At 41.1% G+C, this 14,618-nt stretch overlaps 1 protein-coding gene across 1 annotated transcript in view; it reads left to right on the plus strand.

Moving 5' to 3' along the window:
- Positions 1–5,819: 5,819 nt before the first annotated feature.
- GINM1 (glycosylated integral membrane protein 1) overlaps positions 5,820–14,618 on the plus strand; it is a 29,733-nt gene continuing 20,934 nt past the window's right edge. Inside the window, exon 1 of the mRNA XM_070733696.1 lies at positions 5,820–6,223. Coding sequence (XP_070589797.1) covers positions 6,104–6,223 — 120 coding nt within the window. The 5' untranslated portion in view covers positions 5,820–6,103. The remainder of the gene's footprint in view (positions 6,224–14,618) is intronic.

Here is a 14,618-nt window from a genome sequence, read left to right on the forward strand (position 1 = left end):
TCCATCTTGGCACATTCCATAATTTTTAAAATTATCATTTCTTCTCTTGGTAGCTCCTTGCTTTTCCATAGTTGGGCATATGTTATCCTAGCTGGTGTTAGAATATGGGTAATCAAGTATTTATCTTCTTTTTTATATGCTTTGTTAAAAATCTCTAATAGAAAAAAATATGGCTTTTTCTCTATTTTCTCCTTTAGAATTTCTGTTAACCATTTCCCTATCGTATTCCAATAGTTCTTGTTTTAGTGCACGTCCACCATAAGTGGAAAAAAGAAGCCCACATTTTAAAAGGGATTGATTGATTGATTGATTTGAACTTATATGCTGCCCAACTCCCGAAGAACTGGCTTTTTAAAAATCTTGCCTTTATTATTTTTATAAATAATTCAAGGTGGCAAATATACATAATACATACACCTTCTTCCTCCTATTTTTGCCGCAATAGTGATCCTGTGCCATGAGTTGGGCTGAGAGAGAGGGAAGGAGGGAGAAAGAGAAAGAAAGAAAAGATAGCCAGCTTTTTGTGATCACAGTGTCTAGTTTCTAGCCTCCTCCCTTAAACACTTCACCAAAGAGGTGCTATTTGGCAGTTTGACCAAACAAACATCTGAAGATTTGCCTGCTTGCTTGGAGGCTACCTTAATTTCTGTTCACCAGTCAGTTGTACTTTTACCAGGACAGCAGGCAAATTTAATCTGTCTGGGAGCTCTGAGGATTAGCTTATTTTTGCAATTCTGAAGACAGTTGACTTCAGAAATCCTCTTTCTTTTCTTCCAAACAATTGGCTTTCTGTGTCAATTAATACAGATTTTTTGTGGGCTTTTTAAAGGCTGCAGATGTTGACTTTTTGCATAGATAAACCTAAGAAACTATTTAGAAAGAATATTATGCTGAGTTCTATAGAACCAATAGTAAACCTGTGGTGACATCATGGAGCCAGTTCTGTCAGTGCCAGTCCATGGTCGACACCATCATTTATTTAAATTTTCTTTTTTAATTTTTTAAAAAACTTTTTGCTGGGCTTTTCTTCTGTGCATGTGCAGAAGCTGAGTTTTCGGCACTCCGTTTTGTCTCACAGCTATGCGGCATGGAATGCACCAGCAGCCACGTGGCTCAGGAGGAAGCGAACCAGCAGCAAGGTAAGTTAGAACCAGAGATGGGTTCCACTTACCTTCGCCACCGGTTTGCATTGTGACATTTCATGCAGGTATCTCCTCGTGCAATTTGGCTTCTGCACATGCTCAGTAGCAGGAATCAGTCTGAAACACAGCTAAGGAGCTGATCAGCTGTGCTTCAGGCGAAGAAATAAAGGTCAATGTTAATCCAAGGGTGGGTGGGAAAGCCCTTTTTCAAGCAGCAGAAGAGGAGATGCCATCCAAATAGAGAAAAATTCACAAAAAATAAAAAATAATAAAAAATGGCGATGCTTACAAACCGGTTTCCGACCAAACCAGATCCATGACATCACCAGCGGGTCACTACCAGTTCGGGAGATCCAGTCCAAACTGGAAGGAACGCACCCCTAGTTAGAACGCACCCCTGCTGAGAACATGTAGTTTTCTTTCATGTGCAGAGATCTTAAACAAGCAAACAAGAAAATAAAACACGGTTAAATTATGCATGCCTTGTCAGCCTTGATTACCGTAACCTCTTGATTTAATGATTATGAAAACAGGTTCAGAATTAATTTTTTACTCAAGATACTTTTTTTTTCATTGCCTAAAGATCCATATTTAAGAAAATAGCCTACCTTTGAGCATGATTCACTAAGAATAAACAGATAAAAGACATTATTCCGCAGTAGAATGCTGATCTTTTTTAAACATTATTTTCTTCACCAGGATCAATTTCATTCTTCATAACCTTTTGGTTATTCTTTTTTCTAACTATTTAAATTGGGAAATCTCTAAAAGTTCCTTAACTTGCATAACTCTAGAGATGTTTAAAGAAAAATATGGTTTAAATACTCATTTAGCATTTGGCATATCATAGTATCATCTCTCTATTAAAAACAAAAAAAATCCAGTGTTTGAGTAGCAGTGGCACAACAAATAGTCCCACCAGCAATCAGAAAGGCTTAGTGTGTTGTGCAAAACCATCCATTTATGGTTTATTGAATAAGCCATGATTAAATCACAGCATCCTCTTATATGTATCATACATTAAAGTAGTTCCATTTCCTCTCTGAGAGTCTAGAAGCTTCCATATACAGTACTGTAGTGTGTCCGATCAATCTCCCATTTACTCAGTAATGACTCAGTGACTTCAAGGATTGAGATTTTTTTCTAAATAGGCCACAAATCATTTCAGATGCTTGGAACTGAACAGGAGACTCTTGACAACAGCCCTAGAAAATATTCTTCTGATCAGTGATTATTCAATTAAAGGCTATCACAGTACCGATAGTAGACGTGAAAGGCAATTCATAACTCAAGAGGATGCAGTTCAGCTCTTCCCCCTATCTCTTGTTTGCTTTTTATCATTCTTTCCTCTTGAGTTGCCAGGTAAATAGATGGTTTACCTCTGTCCATCACGGCAGATTTAGTCACCTCTGAGGGAGAGAAATATACAGGAAGCTCTGCCAGTTCATTTGCAAATTGCTGCTGTCTACAGTCCTCTTTTGTTAGTGTTCCAGCCATCTTGCAAAGGCCAATTTGATATTTTAAAAAACCAAACTAAACAAAACTATATGTACTGTATAGAACAATGATGGCAAACCTATGGCACGGGTGCCCCAGGTGGTACGCAGAGTCATATCTGCTGGCACGCGAGTTGTTGCCCTAGCTCACTTCCAGCATGCCTGTGTGTGCCGGCCAGCTGATTTTTGGCTTGCACAGAGACTCTAGAAGGGTGTTTTGGCTTCCAGAGAGCCTCTGGGGGGGATGGAGGAGGGCACTTTTACCCTCTCCCAGCTCTAGGGAAGCCTTTGGAGCCTGGGGAGGGTGAAACACGAACCTACTGGGCCCACCAGAAGTTGGGAAACAGGCCATTTCCAGCCTCCAGAGGGCCTCCGGGGAACAGGGGAAGCTGTTTTAGCCCTCCCCAGGCATTGAATTATGGGTGTGGGCACTTGCACATGCCTGATAGTGCTCAGCAATGCTCTTTCGGCACCCAAGGAAAAAAAGGTTCGCCATCACTGGTATAGAACATAATTGAAGCAAGGGTGGGTTCCCCTTACCTTTGCCACCGGTTCGCATTGTGACATTTTGCATGCATGCACTTGCTCTGCTTGCGTGTTTGTCCCCTTGTGCAATTCTGCTTCCACATATGATCAGTGGCTAGACTCAGCCCGACACACAGCTGAGGAGATGATCAGCTGTGCTTCCGGTGAAGGAATAAAGGTAAGTATAAACCTGGGGTGGGCAGGAGGACCCAGCAGCAGAGGAAAAAACTTTCAAACAAAAAAAAATTCAGAAAAAAAGGTGGTGGCGCCCAGGAGCTGGCACCGACTGAACCACATCTCTGATGCTCTTGTGACACCACCAATGGGCCGCTACTAGTTCAGGCAATCTGATCCAAACTCGGAAGAACCCACCCCTGAATTGAGGTTGGCCTCACTACACAAAAAGGGAAGGTTGTTTTTATGAGCTCCTATACAGTATTTTGAACCAAACATGCAAAACTGCACCCAAATGAGAACAGCAGGGAGCATGTCAATAATTACTTGATGATAAACAAGATCTTGAGTTTTAAGAAATTTTTATCAAGGATTTTTTAAAACAAAGTTGGGGGGAGAATCTGGTGAGGCTCACTTGCAGTGGGGGAGCAAACCAGGGGTGGATTGTCATTACTGCTGCTACTGTGCACTTCAGTTCTCTTATGTGCACAAGCGTACCAGCGTTTTTGCTTCTGCACATCCACAGGAAGCAAAAACGTGCTGAAATCTCGTGAGGGGAGGATGCCCATACGCGGGTGATTTTGGTGACAATGCGCAGAAGCAAAAAATAACTGAAATGTCACGTGTGCACACCCACTAACAAGATTTTGCTTCTGCACATTTGCACAAAACAAACATACACTGGGACATGCGTACACGCAAAAGAGCCAAAGCTGCGCACGCAGCACACCGTTTGCTATCAATGCGCTGTCCTCTATCGCAGTGTTTCCCAACCTTGGCCACTTGAAGATATTTGGACTTCAACTCCCAGAATTCCCCAGCCAGGGAATGCTGGCTGGGGAATTCTGGGAGTTGAAGTCCAGATATCTTCAAGTGGCCAAGGTTGGGAAACACTGCTCTATCGTACCAGTAGCAACGCACTACTGGAGCAAATAGTGCCCAGTGCTGAATTCTTGGGAAAGTCAAAGGTGCTTTTTCAAGAGGCAACTTCAAGGAAAAGCACCTTTGGGATAACCATGACCTGGATGACTCTGAATCGCCATAGAAAGTTGTAAAAGTGTAGTACAGTACTGTTTTGTCTCTCATGGATTGGCCTTAGTACGAATTTTATTTTGATTTTTAATAATTTTTATTCAATTTTTAAAACAAAAGTACAGAAGCAAAGTTATCGCACATAAGCATATTGACCTTTTACAATTCTGTCTTCGGTTTATAATCTTTATGAATTCAAGCCACTCTATTTCTTTTTTTATATATATAATTATATTTACCATTATATTGGTATTTGCAATTTTATAAGATTGTTTTTATTTTATTTTTTTCCTTTCGAGCCAATTATACATTTCTACAGAGGAATTATTGAGTCTGTCATCTGCACCTCTGTAACTGTCTGGTTTGGTTCTGCAACGCAACAAGACTGACAGACTTCAGAGGATAATCAGAACTGCAGAAAAAACAATTGCTGCCAACCTGCCTTCCATTGAAGACCTGTATACTGCAGGAGTCAAAAAGAGGGCTGTGAAAATATTTACTGACCCCTCGCATCCTGGACACAAACTCTAACCCTACCCTCAAAACGTTGCTACAGAGCACTGCACACCAAGACAACTAGACACAGGGACATTTTTTTTCTTGAATGCCATCACTCTGCTAAACAAATAATTCCCTCAACACTGTCAAACTATTTACTAAGTCTGCACTATTATTATTACTACTACTACTACTATTATTATTATTTATTAGATTTGTGTGCCCCCACTCTCCGAGGACTCGGAGCGGCTCACAACAGACAATACAAAATACAAATCCAATATTAAATCTAATATTGATTTTTTACTAGTTTTTTCCCCAACATTCATATCACCCATTTCTTCCCACTTAGGACTGTATGACTGTAACTTGTCGCTTGTATCCTTAAGATTTTTATTCATATTGTTTCCTCATTGCTTATTTGACCCCTATGACAATTATTAAGTGTTGTACCTCATGATTCTTGACAAATGTATCTTTTTCTTTTACTTACACTGAGAGCATATGTGCAAGTGTGCAATCACACTTGGCCAATAAAGAATAAAGAATTCTATTCTATAACATTTTCCCCATACAGTAAAAAATTAGTTTTCTTGATGGTTCTGCAATTCTAAGGAAGTCTGCTCATTGTTGCACAGTCCAGCATTCACGTTCTTATTTTTTTATTTTGTAATTAACTACCAAGTTTTTGTTTATTCCCTCTTCAGCTTCAGGAGCTGCCCGGGGGAACTGTCATTGGTTCATCAACTACCAGTGTTTCCCAACCTTGGCAACTTGAAGATATTTGGACTTCAACTCCCAGAATTCCCCAGCCAGCATTCGCTGGCTGGGGAATTCTGGGAGTTGAAGTCCCAATATCTTCAAGTTGCCAAGGTTGGGAAACACTGAACTAAACGAAAAGGGCCTTATTGTGACGCGCGCTGTTTTAAGGCCAGAAAGCTTTTTTGCATTTGGTCGGAGCCGGGTTGGGATGCGGAGGACGCTCGTCCTCCCGCCTTGATTTCCTCGCCTTCTACTCTTCAGAGGCGTCCACCGAAGGGAAATCACTACTACGCCGCCTTTTCCGTGCCCCCGCCCCCGCTCCAACCCTGCAAGCGGCTCGTCTCGGCTTCTGTATCGCATCCTTCCCGGCTATTTCCTCCTCCTGGGCCCGACGGACTCCTCCCAGCTTCGGAGCGTCGCCTCCTCCTCCTGCTTTGTTGATGTTTCACTTAGTTTTAATGCGCAGTTCCCAAGATGGAGGCAGCGCTGGGGCCACGCGAGTTGCTCGGGCTCATGGCGGGGCTCCTGCTGCTGCCTCCTCCGAGCCTTTTCGCCCCGAGTCCGACGGCCGCCTTCACCCGGGTGGTAAGCCAGGTAGGCAAAGGGGAAAGTTTCCTGGGAAGCCCTCACGCTTCTGGCCCCGAAAACGTGTCTGTGCGCGGGGTTGCAGGGCAGGGGGGAAAAAAAGAGGGGGGGAAAATCGGCATCTCCCTCCAAAGCCCTAAATGGGGAAGCTGTTGTATGAGTATTGGGGTCATGGTGATTTGTTTAGAAGCGAGATCTACTAAAGGAAGGACACGCAGTGGTGTCCTGCTGGTGGCTTGTCTGCCTTGTCCGTTTGCAAAATTGAGGTTAAGAATTGTTGCAGTTCGTCTACGGGAATTCTTCTTTTCCCCTCTGTTTGGAAGAAGTGACTTGTGAGTTAATGGTTTCACAAACGACTATTGTGATCCAGGCCTTGGGTTATGCCTTGAATGTCAGCCACCTGCCCCTTAGATGTCAAGGCCTGTCCTCTTGGAACAGGATGGATGAGCATCTTGTCCATTTGGATATATAAGTTGCTATCCTATTTAGATTTGAATCTTTGTAAGTCATGCAATTTGATTTGGGCGACTGATTACTAAACCTCTCTTTATGAAAAGAACAGCATGTTCTGAAGAAGTCTGTTTCCGTATTTATGTCCTTGTCAAATGTGAATTTAAAACTTCGGGCATCGTGATGCATTTGTTATCCTAGTGCAGGGGTCCACAAACTTGGCAACTTGAAAACTCCCTGGGAGTTGAAGTCCACACGTCTTCAAGTTGCCAAGTTTGAAGACCACTGTCCTAGTGCCATGGCTAAGAGCAATATTTATATTTGTCTTAGTTTGAGGTAGTAGTAGTGGTTTTAGAAATTTCTAAATATTTGATGCGGTTAAGTATCATGATAATGTTAATTGATTAAAGAGCCCACAAACTCTATCGCAGACATAAAACAATTAAAGTTGCTTAATTTTACTTCTGGTTTACCATGGAGGATAAAAAAGAATTGCCTTTATGGAGAGCTGTCAAAACAAAGATTACAGGTCTGTATTTACTTAGCTGAGCTAGTCCTTGATTATTAGCCTTGCTTTCATATCTGTAGGCTGTTTTTCAAAGCCAAGCTATATGGGAGGTCCTCTGTGTTTTACAGCAGTAGGGCAGAAATATGAATTTGAGGATCATTCTTGAAAAACTCCCTACATCCTTAGTCCTGACCCAGTTCTTTGCCCTGAGTGATTTTCTTCACTACAGAAAAGATGATTACATGCAGAAAAGATGATAATTACATGCAAAAAAGGATGATTATCTGCAAGAAATTAAATAAAAGACAATGTTGGGATTCTTCTGCCTGTCTCCCTCCTTTCCTTTCCCTTCAACCTCAGAGAATGAATATGTAGAAGACACTCAACATAAAAATAGAGTATGCTGAAGGAAGGCAATGAAACACTGCTTCTAGACTGTTGCCAAGAGAACTATATGGATGTGTTTTGAAGGCATCAAGAGTCAAGCTCAATGCTGAAGGATTTTCCTTCACTCCTCCACTCGGCCAACAAATGAAAAGATAGCAACTTTACCTCATTCTTCAAAGGTGACAGGATCTGTTGGCAGGCTGGGGCCTGGTTATTATTGGATGGAAAATGTCCAAGATATACCAGAACGTTAGACTAGATTGGGATAATCAAAAACTATGCTAAAGGAAGACAATGAAAACCTCTTTCAGATTGTTGCCAAGAAAATGACATGGAGATGATTTGAAGACATCAGGAGACAACCTCATGCTGAAGGATTTTTGTACTTCCATTTCTTCCAATGTATTTGGTTCTTTTCCTTATTGTTTTACTCAAGTTTATTCAGTTAGTTTATCCAAAGATTTCAGAAGTTGCTGGAGAATAGTAGGTTAATCTCTCCCTAAAATGACTGGCAGGAATTTTTCTCTGCATCTACTGATTCATATCTTCTAGGCATTGTATTCATTTCATGCCTGAGTTATTCATTTTGTAGTAAATGAGAATTAGATCTCTTGTTTCAGTCAGATGAGGATACTTCTGCTCACTAATGACAAATGCATCTACCGTAATTTGCCTTTCCCAAATGTGAAGGCTCCAAATATCTGATTGATTCATTTGTTCACCAAACCACCTGGTATAATTTCTTTTCAGAAGGCAACTATTGTTAGAACGGAACTTGAGCTGGTTGTTAATAGGACAAGTTAAAAATATAAAAAGAGGAAAAAAATATGTGCAGTGAATTGATTCATGTAATTGTCATGAAAGTCCACTATTGCACAATTCCTGTGGTCTTTCCAAATATTTACGCAATATGAACTTTTTTCTATGATGAAATGTGCTTCACAACTGCCAAATCTTTGTGCAGACTCTTGTACTAAGGAAATACTTCCGCTGTGTCATACAATATAGATAATATATCTGCTCAAAAAAATAAAGGGAATACTCAAATAACACATCCTAGATCTGAATGAATGAAATATTCTCATTGAATACTTTGTTCTGTACAAAGTTGAATGTGCACAACGGCATGTGCAATTGATTGTCAATCAGTGTAACTTCCTAAGTGGGCAGTTTGATTTCACAGAAGTTTGATTTACTTGGGAGTTATATTGCGTTGTTTAAGTGTTCCCTTTACTTTTTTGAGCAGTGTATACAGTATTTGGCAACACAAGGGATATTGGGAAGCAACAAAAGAGAAGAGTTTAATAGTCATTGTAAAAAAGAAGATAATGTGGTATTTACTGATTAAGGCAAGAAAGTTTCAGATCCAAATCCAAATCAGTGCTTATGTTTTGTCTCATGTATACCATAGGCTTTTTAAATTCTCCGAGAGAAATGTGGTAAAATTAATAAGATTGCAGCTGAAAGTTTAATAGTGTAATTACCTATTACACTATTAAGCAAGCAAGATTGTGTTGCCCTAATACATGCAGCCACTTTACAAGTGTTGGTCATGTTAGAAATTATTTAGAACATTTATTTTCCTACCAAATAAAGCAAAGTTTAAAAAAAATACGTGTATAAGCTAGAACAGGGGTCTCCAACCTTGGCAACTTTAAGACTTGTGGACTTCAACTCCCAGAATTACTCAGCCAACTTTCCTGGCTGAGGAATTCTGGGAGTTGAAGTCCACAAGTCTTAAAGTTGCCAAGGTTGGAGACTTCCTAGCTAGAAAATGTACAAACAATTGTAAATTTGATTTCTAAGAGTGGAAAATTAAATGCACCTGTGCAAATTATGAAGCTATATGCACAACCCTTTTTAAAAAATGACCTTGATTTGAGGAAGAATTTGGTCTAGTGCAGAGGTGGGTTTCAGCAAGTTCTGAGCAGTTCTGGAGAACTGGTAGTGGAATTTTTTGAGTGGTTCCAATCTATTTTCTGCCTCTCCAGTTCCAGCTGATCAGGAGGAAATGGGGATTTTGGAGTGGGGAGGGAATGGAGATTTTGCAGTATCCTTCCCCTGCCATGCCTACCAAACCATACCCACAGAACTGGTAGTATTTTTTTTTTAATCTCACCACTGGTCTAGTGGTTAAGGCATCAAACTAGAAACCACGCGACTCAGGCGTTCTACTCGGTCCATAGCCTAAAGCTAGCCGTGTGATCTTCAACCAGGCCTAAGAGGCAATATCAAATCACTTTTTAAGAACTGCAGGGACTTGTTCAGGCAATCTCCAAGAATAAGACACAACTAAAGGGAATAAGAAAAAAAAGGAGGAAAAAAAAGAAAACCTTATTTTATGATTTGGTCCCACTACCAAAAGCGGAGCCTGACTGGAGCTGAGCTCAGGATGTTACCTTTGGTAGGATTGAGGCTCATTGTTATTTTTCTTCCCATCTTCTAGCACTTTCCTCCATAGTTTTATGTTCAAACTAATACTTTATTTTCCTTGGAATGACAATTTAGCTAGAATGAACGGTCCCACGACTCAGTACACAAACACACACACACACACACACACTACCGGTAGTAGGCTCAAGTATTTTTCCCTAAAAAGTGATGATCAAAAGTCATATATGTAAAATGTGTCAGATTGTTTGGGGATGGTCCGAATCGTAGTGAAAGCTGAGGAGAAAGTCCTGCTTTACTTTTTTTTTTACAGAATTAATCTCTGCTCAGAATCGGCTCCCTACTTTCCATCTTCTGGCTATGGTTTTCTTTTTCCTTTCCTTTTCATTATGGTAGAGATTTTTGTTTGCAGAAATGGTTATAGAAAAAGATGAAGCAACACCTATTTCTTAAGATTGCTGCTGCGAGAGCCTCAGTGTTCGATGGTTGGGGGAGATATTGTCAGTTTGGGCCATAAAAGGCAGAGAGACAGAATGAAGAAAGATGGAGAAATATTGTCTGTGCCAGGCTGAACATTGAAATAATACGTGTCTTTGGAGTCACTGTGTGGGAAGTGGATAGCTGGAGAGAGATGTGTGTGCTGGAACATTGGAAACAGGCAGTTTCTATTCTCTGGCCCCAGAAGGATGAAGATATTAGATACAGGCGAGGGAGAAGAAATGTAAAACCAGAGAGATGAAAGTGCTTTACCCCAGGCCCAAAGTAGATGGAGGCAGAGGCAGATGGAGGGCTACCTGTAAAAGGACACCTGGAGGAAGCCTCAGAGCAGGATAGGTTGAGCAGAAGACCCAGTGGGAGATGCATCATGCAACATTAATGCAGGTTGATGACTGTCAAGGTCAGAAAAAGCTGGAAGAAACACTTTTAAGTGCACCACAAAGTAAATCAGCTAATTCTCTCTCACTCTTTCTCTCTTGCTCTCTCTCTCTCCTTGAAAAGCTGTGGGAGAGGGATGAGGAAAAAGAAGGGAGTTGGCTGTTAAGCAGTGAAGTGAATGTTTGCTGGCAAATATTTGTGGAAAGCAGAAAGAGAAAATGTAAGATTTTCGGGAAACAGGAGAGAAGAAAAAACGGGCAAGTTTGGAAACAGTGCTGTAAATAATTCTGCTTTCTCCCCAATTCCTGTAAATACTGTATATTTGAACATAGTTAAAAAAATACAAATAAATAATAATCTTCCATGGTCTTGGTCTTTGGGGAGCAGCTGTTCTACTTACAGTAATCATGCATGCACAAAATCATAGAACCATAAAAGTACAGTCAGTCATACTATTAGAAGTCCCCGCCCCAATATAAACCTATACATTTGTTCTTTTGGTTATCCAGAGTAATTTTGGGAGTCTCCTCTATACATCAATATTCAAGTGCCAGTATTCTTGCTAGCCTGCTTCTTCACAGTCAAAGTTTCATGGAGTATCGTAGGAAAAACTATTGACTACATGACTTTTTTTTTTTTTTAAAAAATCCAATAATGCATCAGCAATCATTTTTCTCGTTCCTTGGCCTGTCTAAAATGAGATGGAACATTTTGTATCTCCCTTCCCATGTAAGATTCTACCCTGTGTTGGATGATGGCAAGTATTATTTTGCTAACATGTGAAATTAAATGTAATAGTTTGCACACCCTATTAAGTTTCTTTTTTGTTGTAGGTATATAGCAATAATGGTGAACCTATAGCACGGGTGCCACAGGTGGCATGCGGAGCCATATCTGTTGGTATGCGAGATGTTGCCCTGGCTCAGCTCCAATGTGCATGTGTGTGCCAGTCAGCTGATTTTTGGCTCGCACAGACACTCTGGGAGGGCGATTTTGGCTTCCAGAGAGCCTCCGGAGGGATGGGGTTTTTACCCTCCCTCAGCTCCAGGGAAGTCTTTGGAGCTTGAAACATGAGCCTACCCGGCCCACTAGAAGTTGGGAAATAGTCTGTTTCTCTCCTCCAGAGGGCTTCCGGGGGACAGGGGAAGCTGTTTTTGCCCTCCCCAGGCATTGAATTATGGGTGTAGGCACTTGCACCTGCGCGAAAGTGCACACGCTCACACTTTTGGCACCCAAGGAAAAAAAGGTTCACCATCACTGGTATGTAGACTTCTTCCAATCTGTTCGCCATTTTGATTTTTTGACATTATTGGTTACGGTTTTTATTGAATCTTCCTCTTTTGCTTGCTATATTTCTGTAGATACTCCCTCAATATCTCTTGCTTTCTGGCTTACTACAAGTAGCTCTTGATTTACCACCGTAATTGTGCCCAAAGGTTTTGTTGCTAAGTGAGACAGTTGTTCAATTTTGAATTTTTCCCCATTTTATGACCTTCCTTGTCTCGGTTATTAAGTGAATCACTGCAATTGTTAAGTTAATAACATGCTTGTTAAGTTATTCTCACTTCTCCATTGACTTTGCTGGTCAGAAGGTCACAAAAAGTGATCACATGATCGCAGGACACTGCAACCATTGTATATATGAGTCAGCTATCAAGCATCTAAATTTTGATCATGTCTGTGGGAATGTCGCAATGGTTGTAAGTGTGAAAAACAGGGATAAGTCACATTTTTCAGTGCCATTATAACTTTGAATAGTCACTAAGTGAACTGTTGTAAGTCAAGGACTATCTTATCGGAAAATAGATGCTTATCGGTCTTTACCACGAGCAGCTGTAGAACACTCTGATCATGACTCACCTTCTACCTGCTTATAGGCAAAGACTTAAAACCATGAAACCAACAATTAAGTCAGTGAGGACTTGGACTGAAGAGGCAAAGCTGAAGTTACAGGTTTGCCTTGGTTGCATTGATTGGAATGTTTTCGAAGATACCTCTGCAGACTTGGATGAACTCGCAGATACTGTAACATCATATGTCAGTTTTTGTGAAGATCTATATGTGCTGACCAGAAACCTATGAATATACAGTTACAATAAACCTTGGTTCATAGCTAAACTTAAGCAACTACATCATACCAAAGAGGAAGCCTATAGAAAAGCTTATAGAATGCTGTATAATCAGGCCAGAAATGTATTAACAAGGGAGATCAGAGCAGCAAAAAGAACATACTGTACTCTGAAAAGCTAAGGAATCAGTTCTCAACAAATAGAAACATAGAAGACTGACGGCAGAAAAAGACCTCATGGTCCATCTAGTCTGCCCTTATACTATTTCCTGTGTTTTATCTTAGGATGGATATACAGTATGTTTATCCCAGGCATGTTTAAATTCAGTTACTGTGGATTTACCAACCACGTCTGCTGGAAGTTTGTTCCAAGGATCTACTACTCTTTCAGTAAAATATTTTCTCATGTTGCTTTTGATCTTTCTCCCAACTAACTTCAGATTGTGTCCCCTTGTTCTTGTGTTCACTTTCCTATTAAAAACACTTCCCTCCTGAACCTTATTTAACCCTTTAACATATTTAAATGTTTCGATCATGTCCCCCCTTTTCCTTCTGTCCTCCAGACTATACAGATTGAGTTCATTAAGTCTTTCCTGATACGTTTTATGAACCAGCAAACGTGGAAAACTCTTAAAAACATCACTGGTTATAGCAAACCTCCTTCCCATGCTGAAGGAAACCAACAACTGGCAGATGACCTAAACATGTTCTGCTGCAGGTTTGAAAGAAAACTACTGCCACCCATCTCTACAATCCCCATCTCAGACATACCAACAACGGCCAAGCCTCCTACAACTGATCCCATCCCATTAGGTCCACCACCACTGGTCATTACAGAAAATGAGGTGCAAGGTCTCTTTCACAGATAAAAGCCAGGAAAAACTTGAAGGCCGCTAGGTTGATACTGTGTTATCTAGTATTGTATGAGGTGGTAACGGGGGGTTCTCCTAAAATCTACCAACATTTCTATGGTTTTGAGGGTGTTTAGTTCAAGAGTGTTCCAGCTAGTTGATCCACCTCCCGTCTATACTCAGATTCATCCTCTCAAATGAGACCAATAACTGTTAAATCATCTGCAGTACTTTAATTAACAGAGGGATCTTTTGAGATCCAGTCATTGCTGTATAGAGAGAAGAGAAGTGGAGAGAGCACACATATATATGTAGTTGATTAATTTCATCTCCCACTGTGTTGATATTTCCATGTTTGTAATTCTTATGTTCCCTGTTCCCATTCTAATTCTGTTTCCCTAGATCAGTGATGGCAAACCTATGGCATGGGTGCCACAAGTGGCATGTGGACCCATATCTGCTGGCTCTGAGCTGTTGCCCTAGCTCAGATCCAACATGCATGTGTGTGTGCCGGCCAGGATCTGGGAGGGCGTTTTTGGCTTCCAGAGAGCCTCCAGGGGGATGGGGGAGGGCATTTTTACCCTTCCCCTGCTCCAGGGAAGCCTTTGGAGCTTGTGGAGGGTGAAACATAAGCCTACTGGACCCACCAGAAGTTGGGAAACAGGCCGTTTCTGGCCTCCAGAGGGCCTCCAGGGAGTGGGGGAAGCTGCTTTTGCCTTCCCCAGGCATTGAATTATGGGTGTGGTCATTTGCGCATGTGTGATACACTTATGCACGCTCTTTTGGCACCTGAGGGGAAAAAAGATTTGCCATCACTGCTCTATATACAATTTTGGATTTTCCTTTCCTGCTTGGTGAGTTGGCAACTATGCC

This window comes from Erythrolamprus reginae, chromosome 1 (genome assembly GCF_031021105.1).
Source record: "Erythrolamprus reginae isolate rEryReg1 chromosome 1, rEryReg1.hap1, whole genome shotgun sequence".
Lineage (NCBI taxonomy): Eukaryota > Metazoa > Chordata > Lepidosauria > Squamata > Dipsadidae > Erythrolamprus > Erythrolamprus reginae.